General features: G+C 31.0%; 3 protein-coding genes across 11 annotated transcripts; all 3 read right to left on the bottom strand.

The window, feature by feature from the left end:
- Positions 1 to 169: 169 nt before the first annotated feature.
- On the bottom strand, positions 170 to 9,146 carry LOC145322278 (uncharacterized). 5 transcript variants are annotated; one of them, XM_080164161.1, is made up of 17 exons: positions 9,033 to 9,146; positions 7,954 to 8,046; positions 7,605 to 7,725; positions 6,973 to 7,041; positions 6,468 to 6,566; positions 5,831 to 5,897; positions 5,483 to 5,546; positions 5,050 to 5,128; positions 4,926 to 4,990; positions 4,478 to 4,563; positions 4,257 to 4,318; positions 3,104 to 3,161; positions 2,763 to 2,804; positions 1,959 to 2,011; positions 1,388 to 1,465; positions 1,104 to 1,193; positions 170 to 599 (listed from the first exon to the last, which is right to left on the bottom strand). In XM_080164161.1, exons 1-17 carry the CDS (start codon positions 9,095 to 9,097, stop codon positions 501 to 503), a joined length of 1,290 nt encoding a protein of 429 aa, XP_080020287.1. In that variant the 5' UTR covers positions 9,098 to 9,146; the 3' UTR covers positions 170 to 500. The 5 variants fall into 5 exon arrangements, 4 of the variants coding, with proteins under 4 accessions (XP_080020287.1, XP_080020288.1, XP_080020289.1 ...); XM_080164162.1 differs by lacking the exon at positions 2,763 to 2,804 and adding an exon at positions 2,645 to 2,688 and having other exon boundaries at positions 1,959 to 2,009; XM_080164163.1 differs by lacking the exon at positions 2,763 to 2,804 and adding an exon at positions 2,379 to 2,422 and having other exon boundaries at positions 1,959 to 2,009.
- Positions 9,147 to 10,065: 919 nt separating this feature from the next.
- LOC145322279 (abscission/NoCut checkpoint regulator) lies at positions 10,066 to 16,737 on the bottom strand. The gene is made up of 14 exons (XM_080164165.1): positions 16,621 to 16,737; positions 16,184 to 16,255; positions 15,881 to 15,978; positions 15,711 to 15,792; positions 15,482 to 15,549; positions 15,048 to 15,117; positions 13,410 to 13,479; positions 13,106 to 13,240; positions 12,667 to 12,722; positions 12,374 to 12,498; positions 12,043 to 12,166; positions 11,551 to 11,591; positions 11,191 to 11,242; positions 10,066 to 10,824 (listed from the first exon to the last, which is right to left on the bottom strand). The coding sequence occupies exons 1-14, from the start codon at positions 16,719 to 16,721 to the stop codon at positions 10,722 to 10,724; spliced, it is 1,197 nt and encodes a 398-aa protein (XP_080020291.1). The 5' UTR covers positions 16,722 to 16,737; the 3' UTR covers positions 10,066 to 10,721.
- On the bottom strand, positions 16,729 to 24,890 carry LOC145322277 (uncharacterized protein F54F2.9). Of its 5 annotated transcripts, none has more exons than XR_013880610.1 (14): positions 23,795 to 24,890; positions 23,360 to 23,488; positions 22,645 to 22,802; positions 22,275 to 22,423; positions 21,910 to 22,024; positions 21,296 to 21,452; positions 20,866 to 21,048; positions 20,566 to 20,658; positions 20,200 to 20,267; positions 19,587 to 19,663; positions 18,741 to 18,813; positions 18,428 to 18,504; positions 17,169 to 18,043; positions 16,729 to 17,011 (listed from the first exon to the last, which is right to left on the bottom strand). XR_013880610.1 is itself a non-coding variant. In XM_080164160.1 (13 exons), exons 1-13 carry the CDS (start codon positions 23,923 to 23,925, stop codon positions 17,921 to 17,923), a joined length of 1,533 nt encoding a protein of 510 aa, XP_080020286.1. In that variant the 5' UTR covers positions 23,926 to 24,890; the 3' UTR covers positions 16,729 to 17,920. The 5 variants fall into 5 exon arrangements, 1 of the variants encoding a protein (XP_080020286.1); XR_013880611.1 differs by having other exon boundaries at positions 16,729 to 16,990; XR_013880608.1 differs by having other exon boundaries at positions 16,729 to 17,440; positions 17,655 to 18,043.
- Between the last annotated feature and the right edge of the window lie 961 nt (positions 24,891 to 25,851).

Raw genomic sequence — 25,851 nt, 5'->3', positions numbered from 1 at the left:
CCCCCCCCCATCTCCCTAAGCAATGAGGGGATGCGTGACTAATGTGATGGGGGAAGGGGAGAAAAGGGAAATGTATCGCGTATTGCGTAGCTAGATTAACAAGTGGCCCAACAGCGCTATCAAGTCAATTTTAGGATAAGCGATACCAAACAACAAAATAAAAAACTGCTTTCTTAAAAATATTGTTTATTGATAATATTCCTTTTATTGATTTAACGTAAATCATTGTTTATTTGATAAATATATTGTTTGTACCTTATTATCACAGAAATTAATAATCACTTCAGCATCATTCATATGAAAGTTACAAAATAAATTATAAAATAATTATATTATGCTGGAATTAGTAAACCAGTAAAACATAAAATATCAATAAGCTGGAAACTTTGTCTGGCGTAAATAATTGGAAGTAAAATTTTTTTTTATATAGAATATATCTTCAAAAATCAAATAATTAAGCTACTAATTACTATAAAAATAAAATAGCCTTTTTAGCCATTTTAAATATGTTTTACAATAAACTGATCTGAATCTTTGATAGAATATTTGTCATTTTTGTATTGAACCAAATCTATTTTTCTTCTGCTCCATACTTCCCTAGATTATTATTCATAATTAGATCATTTTATTCTAATTATAAAATGGAAGTTATTTCTATACAAACCAATGTTTTCTAATTCTGTAGAAGATACTCTGACAAAAGTATGAAATCCTGTTAATTCAGCGGTTACGTTTGAATATTGTCTAATAACACTACAATCTTATTGAAAACGACTGGACAGACAAACAGTCATATAGAATAAATGCGCTTCTAAAAGACAAGGTCCATCCCCATAGACGTCCAAGCATTTTTTCTTTAATGGGGGGGGGGGGGGGAGGAATCTCAATACTGATTAACTTTTTAAAGAATAAGCTCCAAAATAATTTTTCTGAGGGTTGAGATATTATTCTAGTGTTTTTAGAGCACATAATAAAACCCTTCCCCCAAAATATTGGAGAAATGTTTTCATTGGGTTTAGGGGGATGGAGGGTGTGATTACCCTATAATCAACCTCCTTGGACGCGCTTGCCCACCCCCTTAATAAATATGATCTAAAATTCCTGTATAGTTTTTCGATGACTGGGGGCAGTGGTTGAATATTGGCCAACTTTGCAATATCAGCGTTGTAGTCCCATTGAAGATCTCCCATCTTTTTTTAAAATTATCATTATTATCATAAAACTAATATGAAGACGAAGAGCATATATCAAAAAGTCCATATGTACTACAGCTATTTATATTTGAAAATCTTCAGTAATATTTAGTAAATGTATTGTTTATCAATGATTAGTCAAGTAATTGTAAAGCTTGTTAACAGACTAAGTTTTTATCAATGATATTTTCCTTGTGAAAATCTTTCTCTCGCATGCCAAGTGTATTTATTCTATAATTATATTCTTTTTCTGTATCTTCATACATTTCATCCTATAAAAAGATTTTTGTTAGAAAAATCTTGTAACTTTCGAAAGTTAGTTTTCCTTTGTTAAATAATTTGATGAAATTAATTAACAACACAAGGTCTACTCAGTGAGGGATGGGACATTGGACTGTAAATTAAACTGGTACCCAACCTTGTCACATTCGTTGGCATTATAAAATCTTGATTGGTTGGTTCAAATTGCAATATTCAAAGATTTTAACCAATGAACATGCAGTGTTTAATGTATAAAATGGGTAACTTTGTTTAAAATCAATGTCACTAAACATATAATTTTATCATTAATTGTCTTATACCTTAGGATCCCCTGAGACGGATAAACACACATGGAACAAAACGACCCTAATAAAACATCCTTAATCTCAGTCGGTGGAAATGATTGTGAATGATTTTCTATTTCTCTTATTGACATTTTGCTGAGCTAGTTACGATAATAAGTCCTTGTTGAAAAGAAATTAGGTAGTTTAAAATGACAAGTACCTTTGTGGGTGTATCAACTTCCTTCATCAGAATCTTGACAAAGTATCTTATCTAACAAAAGTAATATGTATTTATTTAATTTACATTGTTCAAATATTCAAAATCCAGATAATCATGCGCTCACACAATCACATGCAATTAAATTTTAAAAATTCAAACCAATAATATCCATTATGTTAAAAAAATTTAATATTATAACGAAATACATTAGGTACTGTGATAATAAAATGTTTCCAGTTTACATATGTCAAAATAGACAACAATCTCCTAGCTTATATACCACATGAAACCCTATCCTATTTGGTATAAATACATGTAAACTTTACAGATATGATACTTCACCATCAATTACAAGACTATATTAATGCATCAAACATATTTAGTTATTTTTTATAATTTCAAGTAAGATATAATAAATACTTGTAAATCAAAAATAAGAGTTGTCAATGAGAAGTAAACCATCCCTAAAACAAGCAATACAAAGCTTATGTTAAATAAATAGTCATGGAATATAAAAAGACTATTATTCACAAACATAATTTGAGTAGATCAGTGAAAATGTACAATAATCAAACACTTTTATTAAGTTTAAAGAACATTAAGTTAAGAGTAAAATCTTCAAATAACATTTGTGATTCATATCTCTAGATTACGATTTCTCAAAAGAAAACTTTGAAAATTGTTACTTGATAATCAAAGAACGAACAAGGCATTATTCTGAAACACAAACCTAAATATAAAGTATAAATAACAAGAATGAAATCAACCAAAGAATAAATTTAATGATCGAATACAAATTTTCCTGATTATCAAAGAGTGGAAAAGGACAAATCTGAAGTGGCATACCTAAAAATATAAAATTGACTTTTAAAATGGTTCTGCAAATTCTTCTTTTAGTGTTTTTGTTTAAATATTCCAGTTATGCCTTAGATTATTTGGGTAACTTTGGGAAATTTCAGCCTTCCTTTAAAGTTAAAGAAAGAAAAAATACTTGATTGAAATTCATAATTACTGACAACAAACCCTATCAGGAAGTAAGAATGTGCGTGATAATATATGTATATAAATCAAAAACAGCATTTATTCGAAATTTTAGTAACATTTAAGTTACTTTTTTATTACATTTATGAATAGAATATACCTACCTATTAATCCCATAGATGGATGTTCAATATTGAGAAAATGCTTGTACAGAGGCTTCACCTTAAATATAATTTATTTTAATAAGAAATAGAACACCAACAAATATGATTATTAGGGCGGGTCGATTTGCAAGCTTTTTGGGATTTTCACATTAGTACACATTGGCAAGGGTTACTGGGCCAATATAAAACCCTGTGAAACTTGAAAGGGGTTTTATAATCCAAAAACAACGGGCGCGCGGGGGTTTAAATTGTGCCCACCCCCTTATAAAACCAAAAATTCAAATTCCTTGAAACACAGGCATGTTGCATTTAAATATGACCGCATTGAAATGCTGATTACAAATCTGAAAACCGTTTTGAAAAATATTGATTCAGTCTGAAATGATTTTTAAATAACCTACCAAAATAAACAGTTTTGACTAAATCAGCTGTATTAGGTAAGTTAATGAGATCTTATTCGAACCAGGAGCAATATTTTTCAAAACGGTTTTCAGATTCATAATCAGCATTTCAATACGGTCATTTTGATATGCAACACGCCTGTGTTTCAAGGAATTAAAATTTTTGGTTTTATAAAGGGGTGGGCAAATTTTATACCCCCCGCGCGCCCGTTGTTTTTGGCTTACAAAACCCCTTTCCAGTTTCATAGGGTTTTATATTGGCTCAGTGAGTCAGTAACCCTTGCCAATGTGTACTAATGTGAAATTCTAAAATCGACCCACCCTAATGAACATTAATCATTGATTAAGGCTTTTAGATAGGTCGTGAGATCAGAAATGCCAATTTTTAAAACCAGCACAAAAGAACTGTGCTAAAAAATTTAGTTATACCACTATAATTTTGCAGGAAGTATGCTTTAATTTAGTATAGAGTGTAACTTTGCAAAAAACCGGCATCTCCCGGTTGTAATTGTAAAAAAGTACGTTTTGCACTGGCAGAATACGGCATTTTGGCCACTGATTCTTAATAAATTAAAGAAAATGTTATGTGAAATTCCAGTGCTTCAACTATTTTTATGGCCAATTTTTCTTATGTATTAATGTAATGTTGGTTTTTAAAATTGCACATTCACCAACCTATTTTTTTGTTTTATAGATACATATTGTAATATTATGCAGAAGAAAAAATACTTTAATGAAATATATTTTTTTACCTGGTTGTTTTCAACAGAAATTCCACATTTCTCACTTAGAAACGGAAAATCATAATTGTATCCTAAAAAGGTGTAAAAAGTTATACGAAAATGTTTATGGTAGATTAAATAATGGCCTGTAATAAGGTTAAAAGCAACATTACAAGAACGTAAAATTAAATGAATTGGATTGAATTACCAGTCTATCGGTGTCATTGCTTTAATTTAATATCAAATTGTACCTGTTGCAAGAATAAGTGAATCACATTGGACTCTGCTCCCATCTGTTAGTAGAAATCCATTTGGACTCAAACATCTTTCTATACCTCTAAAAATGATTTAGTTACAATGAAACATTTTTGACCTATTTCTAACTATCTAACAACTTACTTTTATTGATTTTCTGGAGGAGTGGGTGTTTTATTATTTTAAGTCCATAATTTAATTAAATAATATGCTAAATTGTTTGCTAACAGGGTTGAAAATAAAATTGAAGGAAACAGAATCCCCATAATAATTCAATAATCCGAGGGCCATTGAGAGGAGCACTCGAAGAAAAACTTTTAAAAATGACTAAAATATCTAGGATGCATTTTTCACCTAATGAGTTTTTACCCCAAATTCAATGGAAGTTTTCCAATTAAAATCTTAGGAAATGTTTTTAGGGTACTATTGAGTAATATATTATACCTGACTTGGGCAACGTTAGCTGGCAGCTTAGAAGGAAGCAGTGGATTATTATGTGATAGATAAACCTGCAATATTGCAATAAATTGAAAAATATTTAGGTAATTTTTAAAAAGTAATAACTGACCTGATTAACATGTTTAGATATTTCTACAGCAATATCAGTCCCACTGGCTGCTGCTCCCAATATTATTATGTTTTCATCTCTAAATCATTCAAACTTAATTCACAATTTAAAACATTTTGTATTAAGAAGTTTTACAACATTTATTTTCTAAGTGTAAGCAATATTCTAACCGACAGGGAATAAAGTCATGCAAAAGCTTTCAGAAAACTATGTATTTCACTACAATTTCTTTGTCTGAAAGTAACAGCTGAGAGTGCATAGTTACTGCGTTGCACCTTCCTCTTCTCCAAAGCATTACCCATACTTTAAGTTTCCTTCTTGATATCACTCGCCTGTCAAAGTAGCAGAATGTGCCTTTTCTAACAGCTCAGGTATAGCAAATATTAAGAAAACTTTAACCAACTAACAAGTCCAAATTATAATATCAACATACTTGAAGTCCTGTGAGTATCTAAAATCATGGCTATGGACAACTTTTCCTTCAAATTTTTCCAATCCTGTAAATGATTTCATATTAGGTAAAGGGGGCTATTTTATATTAAGAGGTACACAGATACCGAGATTGGCAACTTGAGCAGGAATTTCGTTAGCCTCTTTTTGTAGATAAATAGAACAGATTTGTTTAAAAATCATGCGTAAATGACAGGCCCTTAAGTATACATTGGATTAAAAGAAAATTTTTAAAAGCTTCATTTCTAAAATAAATAAAAGCTATCATTTAGACAGTATCTCAAAAAATAATTACATTTGTCCGGTAGGTATAAATAAATCACCAATTTACCTGGTATTTTTGGGTATCTTGGTTCAGAATAGTGTCCATTGCAAACAAGTACAGCATCAAAAACATCCTATGTATTAATACCAATAATATTATCACATTGAAACATGCTCATTATTAATACAAAGTGTATTCATCTTGTTGTTAATTTCCTAAATGTGAACAGATTAAAATAATACCTAGGTACTTAACATGCATTATTAGCAAATGGAGAATTTTTCCAATTAAAAATGAAAGATGACTAATTTCTCGTCCATTGTCCGATCAATGTTTGTTACAAGCGAAGCTACTATATAATTATTTTTGTCTTACTGTCCGTAAGTCATCCAGTACGTCAGACTGTCTGACTGTCTGTAAAATTATGGGGAAAATGTGATTTTCTCGGATGCTTTTGAGGATAGACAGCTGAAATCTAAAGTAAAAATTACTTTTAGTTAGGCGCATCTATTCAATATATTGTTCTGTCCGGCTGTCTGTCGGTCATGCTACAAAAGACATAAACCTTACTTATTAAAGATATCGTAATTTCTTATACTATTCTCTATCTTCCTATTCTTTTTATGACAATTCGAAGTCAACTAAATACAATGGATTTTAGCTTCGCTACCTTAGAATGTTATCATCCTTGTTTATTTCTCACCTGGTGTACTTCGTTAGTTTGCATATTTTTGTATTGTACATTCCAATTTTCTTTTACATCACCACTTCCACCTTTATCTATAGGTTCCACGTTTACAATCTAAATAAAACAGATTTTTTTTAATCGATCACTCTTTAGGAAAGTTATGTCCGGTAATGTCTTAATATCTTTAAAAATTAAAATTAGGTACAAAATATTTCTAAAAATTTATTACTGTAAAATGGTTTAATGTATTTTTCATCTTTATTTTTCATATGCTGCGCTTTTATGGATATGATTATTTTATGGTTGATGATAGAAGTAAGGTTCTGATCGCGAATAAATAGGTATAGAAAAATGAATATAGGATATTCGTGGATATATTTACAGGTCAAGCTTGCTAATAATGACCTCATTTATTGGTCAATTCGTTCATCCAGTAGAGTACATGAAAATCTGGTGCAACATCCAAGAAATAATATATCGATCTATAGAAAATAATTGAAACATTTTTCTAGTTCCTTACCTTTGTATTGAACTTAATGTTTTTATACAAATCATAATGGCGACAGTAATCTTCTAAATATTCCAGTACCTAAAAAAAGAATCATAATTTTCAAATAAACGAGCTAATCACCTATAAGAAATATTTGCATTTAATTTTTTTTCATAAATATTTATACCAAGATAAAAGTTAATTGTAAACATATCTTTTAATTCCGATGAAAAAGGGGGGAAGAAGTTTTGACACGTTTGCGTGTTTTAAGATTTTTTGGATAGACCTCCAGGTTCCGGAGCTGCAGGCCTCCAGTTGGTCTCTGTACAGCTAAAAATGAAAAAAAAAATTAAGTTACAAATCAACTTATAAAACAAAATATGCATCTTTTTTCTATGAAAATAATATTTAAAAAGATGCATATTTTGTTTTACAAGTTGACCTGTAACTTAAAAAAAAATTTCATTTTTACCTGTACAGAGACCACCTGGAGGCCTGCAGCTACGGAACCTGGAGGTCTATCCAACAATCTTAAAACTTCGTGAAATTCATCATATAAGAATGATTTTATCTTTAATAACCAATCCTCTCAGTCCAAAGATAAAGCCTAGGATCCAGGTTTACGCAAATGTGTCAACCCCCCCCCCCCCCCCTTACTCTACCTTTGAATGGTGAAGAAACGAATCGTCTGTATTTCTGAAAGGAAAATCCGGGAAAGCCATCACTTCTTTTGGAAGATTTGTTTTCAGGTCCAAGTACATGCTTGAATGGACGGGCTCACCTCTAAAAAATATATTAAATCGCTACTGGACCAATATTCAAATATATAGACCAAATATATTTTCAAATAGTAATTTTATTTGCAATTTTTCTTGTAGGCAAGTTAACGATAAATAATCAAAGAGAGGTGCTCAAGGTTATTCTACGAATGCCTTTTCTTAGCAAATTTTACAAAGTTATGATCAGTCCATTGTTAATTTTGGAATACATGCACTACGTAAAGTTATTTACCTTTCATCTTTTCCTGTTTGTGGAGTAAATACCCATGTACCCCCTATGCAATTGGACTTCTCAAAAACTGTCGGTGTTGCTCGGTTGGCCGTGCTAAAATTAAAATTTAGAGTGGTTTTATGATGGTTCAGTGTTTTGTACCTGTACATAATATGTCTGGCTGCACAGAGGCCAGCAGCCTTTCACCTATGACTATCCTGTATCTGTACATAATAAGCCTGGCCGCACAGACGCCAGCATCCTCTGCACCTATGATGACTACCCTGTACCTGTACATAATATGTCTGGCCGCACAGAGACCAACACCTATGACTATCATCATAAGGAAAAAGGATAAGAGGATGAATACTCACCCCTTTTTCATGGTAAAATACTACTTCCCCATCCCTAAATTTAGAAGCAGACGAAAATCAAAAACCGCCCAGGGCTTTTTGTAAGTCAATCATAAATAATAATGTGAATAAAAAGAAAAGCGATATTTAGCAAACAGCCGTGGGCGGTCAGAATCAGCTGAATGTTCATTATGAAAAAAATTTCCCCCTTTTTAGAAATAGAAGGATTCATCTTTCATGAACAAATTTTTTAAAATAAAAATAAAATTCTATGTAATTTTTAATTAAAACATTAAAACGAAAATATCTGATCTAATATTCTTGCCCTAAATATGGAAATACCTAGTAAAAAGTAAAAAAATATTTTTTTAAATAATTTTTAATCCTCCCATTTGAAAAGTAGTGGAATAGCAATAAATTTTAGCGCGGCAACAGCGCTGAGTAGGCCTCTAGACCCACTGCCTATTTTCGTCTTCTAGTTGCTTCGATTCCTCTCTTTTATTTTTTTCTCTATGGTCTGGCGGTACAGAGACCAACAGCCCTTACACATATAACTACCCTGTACTTGTATATATGTCTAGCCACACAGAGACAAGCAGCCCCGAGTATCCCCTGAATATCCTGTATTTGTTCATAATTATATGTCTAGCCACACAGAGACCAGCACCTATGAATATCCTTTATCTGTACATAATGTGTCTGGCGGTACTGAGACCAACAGCCCCTGCACATATGACTACCCTGTACCTGTACATAATATGCCTGGCCGCACAAAGGCCAGCAGCCCCTGCACCTATCACTGCGACCTGCATAGTTATTCTGAAATTATTTTTATTTCATAATTCTAAAAATAATTTTACACATAAAGGGCGAATATAGGTTCGATATGATATGAGCTTATATCAAAGGTGCCATTGCATAGTTTTAGAATATCTATGTTAAATTTAAAAATTCAAAAAAATCCTTAAGTAGATTTTACAATTTTCGTGTTTTCTTCAACATATAATAAATGAGATGGCCTACAAAATCGTTTATTTTAGCCCTTTACAAGACTTTTTTTGACTAGTTTTCTTAAGTTTAATTGATTATTTCATTGGCATGCATCTTAAATGATAATTAAAATGTTTATTTTATTTAATTATATAGTATTTTATTCAAATTTTAAATAGCGTCAAAAATTTTGCTTTATAGTGCATCATAAAGATAAATATTAAATTTTTAAATTTATTTTCTCTACTAAGATTTTAGATTTATTCATGATGAATACAATTTATTTATATAAAAATATATAATATGTAAAATATATTTACCCTTTGTAGCCTGGGTAAAGACACAAACATGATGCAACTTTTAGCAAACAAACATAATATTTTAATTTTGAAATATTTTTTTAAAATTAGTTTTCAGCCCTCCCTTTTTCAATGTACTTTTACAAAATTATGTTATGAAAAATTTATTTGATCAAAAGTAAAAGTTGCAGCATCCTTTTTTTTCCCATTCCTTTCGTCTTCATTATGACTATGATTGAACAAAAGCTTTATAATACAACCTTCCGACGCACCCTTGTGTGATGCAGGGATGTTTGGATTTCTTAGGGAACCACACAAGTTACGCGAAATGGCGTAATTATATCAACGAATCAGTTCGGTTTTAGGCTAGAAACGGACTTATACAGTTAAATATGTCAATGTCTTTAAGTTACTTATAATCTATATAATTGCACGCTTGAAATAAGCCCATATCATATCAAACCTATATTCGCCCTATAAATAGACAGAAATTTTATTTTCTAACTAGAACTTTATTTGCATATAAAGCAACATTTCTATAAAGAGTAATAATTTCAATATTAATAGTTATATTTAGGTATAAATATATGTATCACAATTACAGCACTCATAAAAACTGAAGAAAAAAAATAATTGCCACAAGATTTTTTTATTTTTTAGTTAAATACACCATGTTTTAAATTGTACAATTTTTGGAAAAATAGTATTTTTGGAGTTAGCTATTTAGAAATCATGTCATTGCAATTTCGATTATGATTAAAATTTTTGAAATACAAATATAGCATTTAAATGTTATTCACCAGTTAATAAATCACAAAATAATCAATAATACATTAAATATAAATGAATCGTGGATTTGTTTCTACATTCAATATATTAAAATAATACCATAGCACATAATAAGCTCTCTCAATGATAATGAAAAAAGAAAGTAATATAATATTTTTTTTTGGAAAACGACCCTCATTACAAGGTTGAAGATAACTTTTTAATTAAAAAAGCATCTTTGCAATGTTGTGTGGTGTATTTATAATTACGTCTATATAAAATATTATCTTTTAAGGTATTTAAAAGTTAAGCAAGGCCTCTTTATAATTTTCATATAAAGATATTCTTTAACACTATTTTAGCGCAGCTACTCTATAACTCATTGTTTAAATGGTTTAGTTGGATGGTCCCTTGGGTCTTCCCCTTCGTGGAATTCTTTAAAGCAGCTTAAACAATATAAATCTGAACCACATCCTTCGCATCTAAAAAATGTATTGATTAATAGACAAGGAAACAACTTATCAGGGTTCGTGATTCAGCAATTAATTCTATTTAAAATTACTGAAAATTTGGATATTTTAGTGGCGTAATGTTGGCATTAAACGTGTTTTGCCCTGTAACTTATTTATGGGAAGTGGGTAATACGATAGAGGGGGAGGGAGGAGGAAATGGGTTGTATGGGATATTTTCACTTATAATTATTGTCCCTTGTCCTTGCAACGTATCACTTTAGAAGTAATATCAATTTTTTAGTAGGATAATTTCCTTTCATGTAAACTGTAAAGGCCTAACTAGCGTTATATAATAATTTAAAATTACTTTTAGCTCAAAAAAAAACAATGATTTACCTCAATTTTGCGTCGTCGTTGCATATAACACACCAAGGCAACTCTTCAAGACCTAAATAGTAAATTAATAAAAGTATTAGGTTGTCTGACCGTGTGTGTGTGTCTACTAAAAGGTTTTGTAAGTAATGGACTGGTATAGCTCTATCTTTAGGTTCTTGTCCCGGAAAGGTTTTAAACTATAATGGGAAGGGTATTTCCCCCATCCCGAAATAAATAATTCCTAGAAAAAATTACAACCCCATCCCCCAATTAATCTCCCCTATCCCACCCTTTAAAGTGCCCCTAGGGTGGATTTTTAATTTAAGAACTAAATTTTTCTTCAATTGTATCTATCCCTGCTAAATAATTGTAAATTATTACCTTCTGGGCTATCTAATTCTTTGGGAACAGGAGGTGCTAACCTAAGAAATTAACAAATAGCACATCAGGTAAGACTTTACTATTTTTTTAAATTTTTGCTATTAATTTTTATGTGTCTCACCCCCCAAAAAAAGCCTGGAACCAACACCATAGGATTAGTATGTATTTAGTTTATCCTATTATATATAGTTGTAAGGTATTTTTTTTGGCTGTAGCTGGAGATCTCAGGAAATGGCTGTCAAAATTAGTTGTATTCTTAAGGGATGTTTTATAAATGTCTTTAGATTAATTTAGGCTATTTTCCTGACCTCGCGCGCCCTCCCCTAGAGGCTTTGGGCAACTAGTACCCTGAAAATCAGAACCGGTTCGGTTGAGAAAGGTTAGTGAGAACAGATATCGCTTATTACAGATAAATATATTGACCAAGTTATAAGCCAAACAAATTATAAAAGACTTGTAAAGTAGAATCGCTACTTATGATTTGATGTTTACCCTAGTCTGTCTTCCAGCTCTTGTTCTCTTAGGAGTTGTTTTACTAGTTCAGCCGCTCTTCTATCATCATTTTTCTCATTTTCAGAGTCACTGTTGTCGTCATCAATATCAGCAGTTTCATCCTAGGATACATTACTAAGCTCATAAGCGGTTGGTCTGCTATGAAGACTCGATAAGGTCAGTGGATAAAACATAATCTTCCCCTAATTCTTAAGTGTGTGAATTTCTATCTTTCTTTATTAACTTTGCTGTAAAGTAATTTATATAAAAAAGAAAAGATATTTTCAAAACTTAAGCTAGTTAATTTTTTATTACGTCAATGAGCTTCCCTTTTTATTCAAGCCATCCGCTTCCTTCTTTTCCTTCCTGAGAGCAGCTATTCTTGCCAGCTGTTCTTCTATCTCTTTATCAGCTGTCAAATCTTTGACAGCTTTAGCAGCTTCATTCTCCACTTCACTATACAAAAAAGAGAAAATTTGATAAAATATTTATACATTTACTTATACCTATTGATTCCTGCTCCAAGGGTATTAGAAAAATTTCAACTCAATTAAGTTACATTTTAAAATATTTTGTTGACTTCGTTAAAGCGTTTGATAGAAAAGTAAAAACTTGGTCACTCACCTTCCCATCTTGGAGATTAAACTAGCAACATCATCAAGATCAGCATTTTCCAAATCCTTAAATTACAATTTATTGCCAATAATTTACAATTCATATATTAGATATAACACCATTGGTTAGTTAAAATAATGATGATAAATAGGAGGATTGCATATCCTTTTTGTATCCCATTTTACACATGGTTTCTTTGAGGGAGGGAGGAGACATTGAGCTGTATGTAAAACTAGTCTCCAAAGTTTTATGATAACGTTTCCTTATTCGCTGGCTCAACAACTTTGAGGACTTTTATTTTCTTGGTCGGTTTATTAAGTTGAATGTTCAAACGTTTCAACCACTAATTGTAATCTACAGAAGGGATTATTTTGTTTATCATCATTGGAGATGTAATTAATTTTTTGGCCATTGTCTTATACCTTTAGTTCCCCGAGTTTCTTTCTACCTGCTTCGTATGAGAATCTGCTAGGAACTGTGTTGGATCTGGAAGCTTTGGCTTGGCTAATCTCTGTCTGGTCACCTCTGGATCCTCGCCTCGCAGCTTCGCCAGGCGCATAGCTATATCAACCTCAGGACTTATCTGAAACCAAAGACAATATAGATCATCACTGTGCTATACTTAAAAGTGGTTTTGTCACTTGATAATATTAAATTACGGAAAAACTTCATACAGGTATAAAATGAAGATCAGTTTAAATGCCAAATATAATCTGAGCCTAACTAAACAGAGCAGCTGCAAGTAAAGTTACCTGTTTAGCATCTAGTTCTACTTCATTCTGAACAGCTGCCAGCAAATCGTTGCTCTGCTCTAATGGTTTTCTAAAAATATTTTTTAAGGCTATTTCTATGCAAGACATTTTTTTATGATTGATTCTAAAAATTGTGTATGGCACAATTTGCCAATATCTAAATCTAACCAACTAAACCCCGAACCACTTCATTATGCAATCTACATTTTCCTGGATATTTTGTTTACGGTAGACCATAAGTGTACAGCTTTACAGTACATTGTTTCTATTTGTTAAAGCAACACGTATGATAAAAGAAAAAGATTCTGTTTAAAATAAAATGCTAATATTTCAATCAAAATCTATATTTTTGTATTTTTTACCGATCCACTTCATTATGCAAATCAAAAGAAAATCAATGAGAAAACGTTTGTTTTGCCCTTTTCTCCACTTTTAAAAATTAATTATGATAAAATAACTATTTTTTAAGGGATTTATGCATTAATTATAATGAAAAACAGTTTAAGGTAGATTTTAATGATTTTTCTAAATAAGAAATAATTAAAAAAAAGAAATTCTATCCCTATCACTTTAGAGGACAGCTGCCGACCCCCAGTCTTATGGATGAAGCTAAATACATGTAAAAAAAAATTTGCCTGAAAAGTATACAAAAATGTTTTTTGATGTGTAAAAAAAATCCATTTTAAAATCTTGATTTTGAGGATGATGGCCTTTAAGATGCTCTTACTGGTGGTGATGGTGAGCTAAATGTTATCAAAGTGCATGCCCTTGAAGAAAACTTATATATTGAACTATGGTCCAATTTTTGTAGTCATAGCAGCCTCCAGCCAAGCAATATTAAAAAAGAAAAAAATTGCAATTTTAATTACTAAAATTCATAAAGTAAATAAAGTAGTTTTTAGATAATGGTTATATTTCATGTCGAGAGGCTCCACTGGATTCTGCTATGACTACAAAAAATGGTACATAGGTTAACAGACAAGTTGTTGTAATGGTCATGTACTTAGATAACATTTAGCTCACCTTCACCACCAGTAAGAGCATCTTAAAGGCCATCATCCTCAAAATCAAGATTTTAAAATGGATTTTTTTAACACATCAAAAAACATTTTTGTATACTTTTCAGGGTAATTTTTATCTTTAACATGTATTTAGCTTCATCCATAAGACTGGGGGTCAGCAGCTGTCCTCTAAAGTGATAAGGATAGAATTTCTTTTTTTCAATTATTTCTTATTTAGAAAAATCATTAAAATCTACCTTAAACTGTTTTTCATTTTAATTAATGCATAAATCCCTTAAAAAATTGTTATTTTATCAGAATCATTTTTTAAAAGTGGAGAAAAGTGCAAAACAAACGTTTTCTCATTGATTTTCTTTTGATTTGCATAATGACGTGGATCGGTAAAAAATACAAAAATATAGCTTTTGATTGAAATATAAGTATTTTACTTTATAAAGAATCTTTTTCTTTTATCATACGTGTTGCTTTAACAAATAGAAACAATGTACTGTAAAGCTGTACACTTATGGACTACCGTAGACAAAATATCCAGGAAAATGTAGATTGCATAATGAAGTGGTTCGGGGTTTATAACTAAAGGATGCTTCTTAATGACAAAAAATATAAAAAAAAATACCTGGTGTCTGGAGGTTGATAAAAAGCAGTGCCTTGAGTTTGAGACGTCGAAGCAATTGGGTTTGTTTCTCCTAATGATAACAGTGTTTTCAAGATAAAATATTATTGGTTACCAAGTTTTTTTTCAGCTTATAACAACAACAAAATCAATTTAGAAAAAAAAACTACGAAACCAATGCGTTGGAGCGCAAAACATCGTAGAAATGACGACCTTTGATCTCCCCCCCCCCCCCCAAATATTATTTTATATTTATTTTGCTTGTTGTTTATAGGTACCTTATTCATGAGGTTTTTTTTAAGTTTAAATGTTTTCCTGTTTGTACGATACAAGCGTTCAATCAATCAATCATAAAAATCGAATTATTCCGAAATAAATATGAAAGTTTTGTAATATTCTATTAAAATTAGAACCATTCATTTCCGCTAACGTTATACCTTTTAATTTTGAGAGCCTTTCAGCAATTTGTGAATCTGACGGTAAATTTTCTTTTTCTTTTCTCTCCCTAAACATAGAATTTTTAAAAAATGAATGATTTCAATATATTCTAACTTTTAGATATAAAGATTAATTTTGTTACAAAGGAATGTTTTTTTCTTTATTTCTTACTCCAAAGATTTTAAAATGTAAGGAAGCTCATTGCAAATTAAAAAAAAAAAGGTTTACCTTTTAAGTTTTTCTAGTCTGTCCACGATTTTCTGATCATCTACTGAGAGGCCTTTTCTAAGTGAGGTCATCTTTTTGTTATCTATAAAAAGAATTTAAGATATTAAACAAGTCCTTGCTTTTCTAGTCTTGTCATTGAATAACTGGACTCCTTAGCAACAATTGATTACCTTTATAAACAATGACTGGAGTACCACCAGGATTTTCTAGTCTCTCCATGCGCTTCTGAAGTGCCTCAGGGGGGGCATAAACTCGCTCAGATGATTCTATTTCAATTCACAATTTAAAGAAGAAAACAAAGTATCTTATACATGGTAAACAAAAAAATCTTGTGATAACTGTAATTAGCTGCGCTTCTTAGAAGTAAATATTTTTCAGATCAACAGTATATAGGTAGTTTAAGTTCTCTTTTCAAGGAAACAAAAATCCTTCATACCATGAACTGTGAGTAATAAATAAAATTATGAATCCCTGGATTTTTGATGATTTTGAAACAGCTTGCACAAACTCTTTGTTCTTTAGTGCCTTTCCCAGGTATAATTGCTCTAAAGTTATTTTAGTGGTTATTTGGATAATGCAGAAAATATTCTTCTTAAGTATTAAATTTTATAAGTTAAATATTAATCAATTATAAGAATGACAGTTAAGTCCAAAAGTGGATGACCTAAAAATAACAATACTACAGACGAAAAAAGAACTATTATACTATCAAAAATCTAAATCTTTGGAATAGACCCGTAGGGATTAGACAAAAAAAGCGCCTCTACCCTTATTTTCATTTTATTTACAAATTATCAGCGCCCAATAGGAACTTTGTGTAATTTCATCAAGGTTTCTTAACTATCTTGAGTACTAGTCGATCCTACTCTCGCTATGTAGTAGCTGCGCTATCAAACATTCAAACTAAAACCTGTTCTTCAAACAAGAAGCACAAAATGCAAAGCCACACTTAACGCAGCCATGCTCTCGAGTAAGCAACCCAAATTCCTTGGCGCAGGAATAGCATCCCATTCTTTAATCTGAAATAATATTGTAAAATTTATTTAGAAAATAACAAGAAATTAAATTTAGACTTATCAAACAATCCTTTTAATATTTATTATTCAAATAATATGGAAATTAAATATATAAAAGTAATAAAAGATAAATTTTAAATAGTTACAATTGCCTAATTTTTAGATTTTTTTTTCTCAATACCTAAACTTTCAAAAAATTTAATATGACCAAAATTAACATTGATATAAAACATTACTATATTCTTTAATGAAAATTACAATACACTGGGATTGACAGGGAGACAACTTCAAACGATAAATAAATCTTACCCAAAATAATTTTAAACTTAATTCTGCCTTCAGAAAATTTTTAGTGGCAATTTGGATAAACTTTGCTAATTACAAAGGTAGAATTTTGTTTATTATAATTGAGCAGGATATATTCCACGTCTGTTGTCCTAACCTTGGATCACTAAGGATTGAAAAGTACCCCTTCCAAAATCATTTCTATGTTTTTATTTAGAGAAGATTGGGTTTCGGATGAGGAAAATAATCATCACATTTACTAATATAACAAGATGGGTTAATTCCATAAATTCCATAAGAAGGGAAATAACAGTTTATCATGAGGTATGACATAAATATTATTTCTCACCTACACTTTTTAACTATGTTTAAAATGTAGGTGAGAAAAAATATTCTAAAATAATCAGTATTTTGTTCATCTAGCAAAATCTAATTTATAAAGAATTAAATGCTTTTTAAATCTTTAACTTTTCTATAACTTGAAATTTTAAAACTGGAAGAGCTTTTTGCCACAAATCTGTAGAATCTACTTTGAAATTATGGATTAAATGTTTAATAGTTGCTTTAAAAATTAATGCAATAAAATAGATATCTGATTTGAATAATTTTGAAAAGAAATGTTAAATTGAAAATGTATTCTTACAATTAAATCCAACTGAGCAAGCTCCATTAGAGAAAACCTTGACAATAAAATTATTTTAAATATATATTTTATTTCAGAAAGATATACAAACAGGGATTAAGGAATTCGTAAGAAAATAGAAAAAATGTTTGAAATTAAAGAAAAATTCACTAAAATTATACAACCTCAAGAAGAAAAATATATTTAGTTTATAACATTACTTTATCCCTGTTTATAAAAAATTGAACAAAATAATAAATAATTTCAAATCCCGTGATGCAATCAAGTTAGTCCGCACTTTCTTTCTTCTTCTTGACAAGTTCAGCAAGATGTTTGAATCTTTTCATGCACTGGTCCTTGTTCTTCCCCTCAACTTTGCTTGATATCCGTTCCCATCTCTCATTGGTACCCTGTAAAACATATTACGTGTTATAAAAACATACAGATTAGTTTATGGCATTAACCTAGACCTTTTATAAAACCTTAAGTAATTTTCTATAAACAGAGTCGGTCCTTGCGCCCGTCCGTAACGGAAAGCTCTTTTCATTAATTAGAGCGGTTAGAACTTGACATGGTGATTGCTGTTGTAGTTGAGTGTGGTTGAGAAATCGTAGCAACTCTATAATCATTAACAGAATTTCCATACATCCATTTAAAACATCACTATAATCAAAGCATCTATAATTATGTACTGAAATGTAAGTATGTCCTTGAATACTAAATATTATCCTGTATTTCAACAGTTTTGTAACATATTTAATTACAATTTTCTTTACAAAAATAACAGTACTCACCTTTGGAAATTGTGTTAGCGCTTGTTCTAAAGCTTTCTGTTGAGCTTGTGACCATTGATCAGTTGATTCTCCATCACCTTTAAATACAACACAAAAATACTCATTTGTTTTGTTACACCCTAGGGGCCGAAGGACCGGGCCAACAAAACCAGTATTAATATTATGAATATGATATCTATTCTAATATTCGTGGAAAATTGTCTGTAATTCAATGCTATATTTGCTTTTTCAATATGGCTAAGAACTGGTTCTAATCCAGTGGATATTAATCGTTTTTGGGGCCATACTGTAAAATATTTTCAAGATTTTGTACCTGTCTCAGCAGTTTCTTCTTCTCTGGTTTTCTTCTTTTCCTTTATAGCTACTGTGGGCAGATAATCTTCAACCTACAATTATATAACAAGATAGATTTATATAAGATACAGATAAAAAACAAGGCCAAACTATGTACACAAACAATACAGTACTAATAACAAAATTAAAAATATCATTACTGGGTTGGATTTGAGTTTCAGGCATGACAAACGTCGGATTGGACACTTTCCTATTTTAAACCATGTATAGGTTTTTAAAATGCCTAACCTCAGTAGGGGAGCTTATTTGAATACTCATATCTTAAACTAAACTAACATGATATAAATGCTTAAGTAACTTAATATTTTAGACACTCCTGCATTGTCCACTATGACGTTTGTCACTCCTGCGTTTGTTCTGGAACCGAGTTTGACATTTGGCGAACTCAAGTAAAAGGTGGACTGATATATAATTAAAATTGCAACAAAACCAATTCTTATCTCACTTTTTTATTATCACATTCCTATGCATGAGAGAGGATATTAAAAATCAAAACAAACTACATCTACTAATGGATGTAGAGTATACGTTGATGATATAACAGGAGACAAATTATACCTATACAATTTAGGTTGCATTTTATTAGTTGGTCCATTTATTCAGTAGGAGGATCGTTATTTTAGCCCGCTACAGAGTTAATTTTATTATAAAACATGAAAATCTGGTGTCAGATCCAAGTTATAATACATCCATTCACCTACTCCGATGCAATGTTTAATTATTTACTTACAACATAGCCATCTTCATCAACTTCATCACTCTCCTCTGAGGACTCTTCTACATATCTATCTATCTATATACCAACCTTCTGTGCTGAGTAGACAACATAGCCATCTTCATCTACCTCATCACTCTCCTCTGATGACTCTTCACTTTCTTCTTCTAAAAAGCAAGCAAGATTTTGTTAAATTGTGTTGAAACAAGCAAAACAATTTAATGCACGGTAAACAAAGCCGAAAAATTATTCAAAGACATTATTTATCTATAAAAAAAAACCCAGTTTTTAACAATTCCTTTGGGGTTTAACTAAGGAGGAGGTAAAAACAATTGAAGATAAACGAATATTAATCCCAAACTTGAATTATTTTCTGTCTTTTTAATTTAAATTGTTGGCGGAAATGTTAGAAGAAAATCAAATTCAAAATAACATTACCAACTTTCCTAACCTCAATGTTTCTGTAAAAATGACAAACTTTTGTTTTTCATAATTCATAGTTAATTGTTCAATCACTTTATAGATGGTACGTAAATCTTTAAAAATTATTAATGATTAAAATGATTTTTTATGTTTAATATTTAAAACATATGTCTTTCTTGCTGACCGTACCACAAAATTACTTACATTTCCAAAAACATTTTGGATCACAATACCAAGTAATAATCCTACCAAATACCCTCATCAATGTACACAATCATACCTGTTTCTTCTTCTTCTTCTACAGCGACTCCACTTTCAAGAACGTCATCACTTACAATTTTGTTTTCTCTAAAAAGTAATAGATTAGTTTTTTGAAACATTAAAAGCAAGCTGTCCTTTCAAGTACATAAACAAAACCCCCTGAGACAGGGAATTAATTTTGTTTACTTTTATTGAGAAAAAATACTAAGATTAGTTAAAATTCTGATAGAGTTGTCGGGCAGACAAATAAACCTTTTGAAGACCAATGTTTTAGAGGTCCTTGATAACGTGCATTTTTGAGTGATAAGCAATTTATACATTAAGGGAAAGAAGAAAAATAAATCTCTTTTTTTAAAAACCGCAAAAACAATCCAAATTTATTTACCTGCCAGTGACACCTTGGGCAGCACTTGAAATAGGAATCAAACTTGGATTGTTTTTAATTATTCCAGCCATCTTTGTCACCTCCCAAGGATACCTAAAAATAAATAAAAATTTGGGTTAAAGTTTCGATACTACTAGTTTGAAACCAACATATCAATATTCAATAAAAGTCCCCAAAATTTTTGAGCTAACAAATAAGATAAACTGGTTTCAAAACTTTGGGTACCTGTGTAATTTACAGTCCAATGGCCCCTTTTTCTCTATAAAAAAAATAAAACTTTAGCCTAAATACTTTGTTTACCTTTCCATGCTTTCAGCAATTTTTTCCCATCTGTCAGTGGTACCACCTGGATATTTCTTGATATATTTGGCCAGGGTTGCCAGATCATCGTCAGTCCAGAGCTGCTGGGCGTTGCGGGGCACTGCCATCACTTCCTTTTCTACGGGTTTCACCTCTTTTTGTTGGGATGGGCCTGTTGCCTCTCTGAAATTTAGTAAGATTTTTTCATTTTTTCACAAATATACCCTTGAGGCTTCAGTTTAATAGTTATACCCCACTCTTTCAAAATTGTTGTTTAAAAATAAAAATTAGGGGAGAATGTTATTTTTTCTCGGGGTGGTGACCTAGAAAGGCTTTTGGCTATTTTCCCGTCCCCTCCCCCTTTTGAATATAAAGCCTCTAACTGATAGGTTCAAACATACTATAGTATTTTGTTATTTAAAGCTCTGACCTGTATTGATTATTTGTAGTTCTTTTCTTTAACTTGGCCTCCTTCCTCCTTTCCTTCTCGTCCTCCCTGCGCTGGATGGCCTCCTGTTCTTCCTGGAGTATCCTTGCCTCCTCCTCCTGGGCAGCCAACTTAGCTTCCTGCATGTTCTTCAATAAACCTGCATTTACATAATACACATTAATCTATAATAGGAATAAATCTTGCAGAAAAATTTATACACACAGAATCATTTTTCCACCAAACGGAGGGAGGTCGACTCTCCTGAAAAAACATATTTATTTCAGAAACATTCTAGAAGGCCAAAAATTCATAAATTCCTATAAGTATCAAACAAGCATGAAGATTTAAGAAGCTCAATTAAAATATATATCAAAATCTAATTTTTGATCGTCGAAATAAACCAATTAGTCGCTAGTTGTTAGGTATAATTTTACCCATTTAATAACATCAAACGCCTTTTTCATAAAAATTTTGTGTTAAATTCAACTGATCTTCTTTATATCCTGTTTTTTTTTAATTCTTAACTATTTTTTAAAATTTTCTGAGATATTTCTAAACACTTTGTAGACACCTCTTCTCCCCCCCCCCCCTCTTCATTTTAAAAAGCCTAATACCTGGAATTTGTGGCACGAAGAGGCAGATAGATTTGACTAGCCTGCCCATCTGGAAGGGAAGGGTATCATATACTGTCGGAGGGGCTCCTATCAAACTTTCTTCTACTTCTTTGTACTAAAATGTATTGACTTTGTTATTAGTTATCTAGGTAGGTATATCAAATTGTTATTTAAATTATTTGAAGATATATTAAAACTTCTATATTAAATGGATTAGGTATTTGATCTATTTTTGAACATTTATTAAGGCCTTTTAATGAACAACTCAATCATATTAAAATATTTTTTAGCTGCTATTTTTTACGCACTATAAAAAGTCTTCCCATTAAAGTATTTTTTGAAAACAGTAAAATAAATGTTCTAACCTGTGCTTTGATATCATCATCAGATTTTCCTTCTTTCTTCAGTCTTTTCTGTCTTCTCTTCACCTCAGCTGTGATATTTTCTGATATAGTGAACTTTCTCTCCCAGTGGGCAGCGTAGTTCATACAGTACTGGATACCCGTGGCAATCACTGAAAAACAGAGAAATTATCAAATACGGTAGCGTGGCAACAACGAGGTAACATTATCTTTTGTTAAGGTACTAAGTAGATACATTAAACGATTCAAATTAAGAGATGTATACCCCATAAAACTAGTTTTAACCTATTCAATAAAAATTTCTCTGGCAGTCGAAGTAAAAAGTCAAAGTTTTGAAGAGTTGCTTTGCTACCCAAAACTAGTTAATACTCACCAAGAAGATAAGCCAATCCTTCAGCAAGGCCAATCTTACGCATGCGTCTGAAGTAGAAAGCTGGCATCCTCCAGTCAGGGAGACCTTCCACCAGGACCTGATCATACCTGGCTCTCATATCCTTGTCCTTCAACACCTCGTAAATACCTGCCAGTTGTCTGTAAAATAAATTGTCTTTAATAAAACTTGGTTTAAAAGTTTACAGTTAGGTCTAAAATGTAATGTCATTAAATACATATTTTCAGTCAGTTTAGTTTCATTGAGGTTTAGCTGCTTAGTTACAACCGAACTTTTGCTAAACAAACATATAAATTTGAAGAAACTGCCATATTCATTATAAATCTTTAATCTTAAACGACATACCTACTATATTTTGGAAAACTTTTTACTTGCAAAACAATACACTTTAATTTCCTTTTTTTAACATTTATAAAGAAGTATTTGGTTTTTTATATTTGTTGGTAAGGATTAGATGTTTAACTGATCGATAATGATATACTCCAAAATTAAGCCGCTTGTGTGTTTTTTTTCCAAACTGGGATATAGGAATTAAATAGCCTAACACCATCCAGAGACCTACAAGAGTCTTCCATAAAATGGAGAACTCAAATGATTTATTGTATATGTGAAATCTTAAGCTATAGACAAAAAAACTTACTGATTTATATAATAGGAAGAACAGTCCCTTTACTACCCAGTTATTTTTGTAATTTACCTAAATTGCACATCAGCATCTGGTGCCGTGTTCTTGTCAGGGTGAAGCACCAAGGCGAGCTTCTTGTAAGCTTTGCGAATTTCAGCACTTGAGGCATCAGGTTTGATATCCATAAACTCGTAAAAGTTTCTAAATTAAAAATGTTTTTGAAATTAATTTAAATACCTATTAGGGTTATGGAATGAATAATGAACATTTTTCAATTAGTTAAATCAACCTAAATAACATGTCATATGATAATCAATTTTAATCCTTTATAAAAAAAAACAGGATGTCTTAATGTGTTAATCGATAAATCCTTCTAACATCTGGACCGATCTCATGGCTCTTCCTTACAGAGAAGCATTTATGGGTCCATTTGTGGGAGAGTACCTCAACCCTCCGAAGAGGAAAGGACCACGTCCAGAATATAGATAAAAATATATGTAAAATTACCTATTTACTTCTTCAACAAGGTCAAACAGGTCCATCTCAGCAGAGTCCCAAGCCCGAACATTTTGTACGTGTATGAGCTGTACTAGAACTAGTACAGTCGCACACTTTACCAAGCTATTTGAGCCCTTCATATTCACTATGAAAAGAATAACAAATTTTTTTTAATTATTATCTAAAGAAAGGGTGTGCAAATAAAATGCGGACACTTTTTTTTGCACACCCTTTAATTAAAATCAAAAGAAATAAATTGAAAATACATCTAAATAAAGTAGTAAGGTCTATCGCTTGTACTTTAAGATCTCACTATGTTACTATTGGACCGTATGAGTTCTCCCTTTAAGGAAAGCTTCACATGGGTCCCTGATTTAGCCTTATCTATTATCAAAGAGGGGGGGGGGGGGTGGAGAAAGTGGTGTTTCTTAACACTCCATACCTGAATATTTATTTTGAGCACTACTAGGATAAGTTTCTCTTCCCATTCCCCTGAAAATGGAGCCCCTAGAGGCGCTAAGAAGAGTGGAGCCCCACTGGATAAATGAATAATTAAATTATCATTAAAATAATCTTTAAAACAGACAGAAAATAAAACCTAATATATTATTTATACAATATTGCAATCAACAATGTAATTCTATAATTGAAAATAAATGTTAGAAGGTCATAACGATTTCGTTATAACCAACACGTACTCGATTAAGGGTCTTAAAATTAATGGGTTTGGGAATCCTCTAAAATATCCTAAAACCTGTTTAAATAGAAACTAAATTACCTTTTGAGAATAATAGCTTTGAAAACTGATAATTTTGGATATTTCAGGGGATTCACTCACAAACTATCAAACCTTACTTAAAAGTAAAATAGGATAAAAGTGAAAGGGACTTTTTAAGTTCTGGTTTTTAAGAAATATACTATTAATTTTTGATAAAAAATAATTCACTGTTGAAGCAATTACTAAGTTCTTTATATGATTTTTTTATTGAAAATAAATTAATATAACAGTAATTCTTTTGTTTAACCAAAATATAATTATTACCGCTGTTTTTATAGTTGATGACACAATGCAATGTTTTGGTTTCGTGTTGAAATGTGTGTCTGTCTGTCTGCTACGTATATCCTTTTGTTCATTTGTGTTTTCTTGTTCGTTTGTCTGCTAGCATTTAACTTTTATTCAGGGGTAATTATTTTAAAATGTACTTTTTAAGATAATGTCTCTTTGTCTATGTTTGTTTTGTTAAAGGGTACCTCCTCCACCCAAAAGAAACCGCACCGTTTTTTTTCCTCGTGTATTCCCTTTGAAATTAAAACTTTAAATGCCTTTTAGAGGCGTGTTTGTAACAAAAAATGCAATAAGCTGTGAAAACCTCTTCTTTTCTTTTGTTACGCAGTCATAGAAATATTAGAATTTAAAAATAATGGAGTAGTTACGATGATAAATATTAGCACCATTGGACCTATGTACATGTTCAAATTCAAATATTTTAAAAATACTATTTACCCCTAAACCTGACCTTTGAAGATCAAATGCCGCGTTCCATTACAAACATACATTCTCTATCAATCAATAGCATCATTTATCTTTTGAAAATAAATTTTGAGGGATGGGTCATTGGATTGTAAATAATTACGCTGGTACCCAAAGCTTTAAAACCACGTTTTCATATTCGATAGTGTAAAAACTTTGGGTACTTTTATTTAAGTTTTATGGGTCATATCCAAACTAGTTGTGTCCTTAAACCTTTCAACTAATAATTTTAAACTATAGAAAATGTTATGTTGTTTAAACATCATTTTTGATGGAAATTAGTATGTCGCCCATTGTCTTGTCCCTTAAAATCACTGTCTTTTATAGAATTTATGATACAAAATATCTTTTAGGGAGTGTTTTTAGTTTTGGCATGTTCTATATATATATATATTGCAAGAGTCCTGTGTAACAATAAAAATTATCATATAATCCTTGTATGACTAAAAGGTGTACAAAATAAAAGCAGAGCCCATTCCGTCTAGCGGTCTGACATACAGTCAGACAGTCATCGTTCAACTTTGTATTGTAGATA

Source organism: Acartia tonsa, chromosome 6 (genome assembly GCF_053477335.1).
Source record: "Acartia tonsa isolate MP-2025a chromosome 6, ASM5347733v1, whole genome shotgun sequence".
Taxonomy (NCBI): Eukaryota; Metazoa; Arthropoda; class Copepoda; order Calanoida; family Acartiidae; genus Acartia; species Acartia tonsa.
Note: the sequence above shows the minus strand (reverse complement) of the source record. Positions and strands in the feature narration are given on the sequence as shown.

Bases quoted from the DNA above. Each gene is read 5' to 3' on its own strand.
- LOC145322278 (XM_080164161.1), bottom strand. From the start codon at position 9,097: ATGCAGGTCGCAGTGATAGGTGCAGGGGCTGCTGGCCTTTGTGCGGCC. The intron at 6,567-6,972 runs GTAAGGAACTAG...TGTTTTATTTAG, and splicing joins ACATTAAGTTCAATACAAAG to ATTGTAAACGTGGAACCTAT. The intron at 4,564-4,925 runs GTATAATATATT...AATCATTTTTAG, and splicing joins GCTAACGTTGCCCAAGTCAG to AGGTATAGAAAGATGTTTGA.
- LOC145322279 (XM_080164165.1), bottom strand. From the start codon at position 16,721: ATGGGATGCTATTCCTGCGCCAAGGAATTTGGGTTGCTTACTCGAGAG. The intron at 12,723-13,105 runs GTAGAAAGAAAC...TTGTAATTTAAG, and splicing joins CAGATTCTCATACGAAGCAG to GATTTGGAAAATGCTGATCT. The intron at 11,243-11,550 runs GTAATAATTTAC...TTTACTATTTAG, and splicing joins AGAATTAGATAGCCCAGAAG to GTCTTGAAGAGTTGCCTTGG.
- LOC145322277 (XM_080164160.1), bottom strand. From the start codon at position 23,925: ATGAAGGGCTCAAATAGCTTGGTAAAGTGTGCGACTGTACTAGTTCTA. The intron at 18,814-19,586 runs GTTGGTATATAG...ATATAATTGTAG, and splicing joins TTGTCTACTCAGCACAGAAG to GTTGAAGATTATCTGCCCAC. The intron at 18,044-18,427 runs GTGAGTACTGTT...TATGTTTTACAG, and splicing joins CGCTAACACAATTTCCAAAG to GGTACCAATGAGAGATGGGA.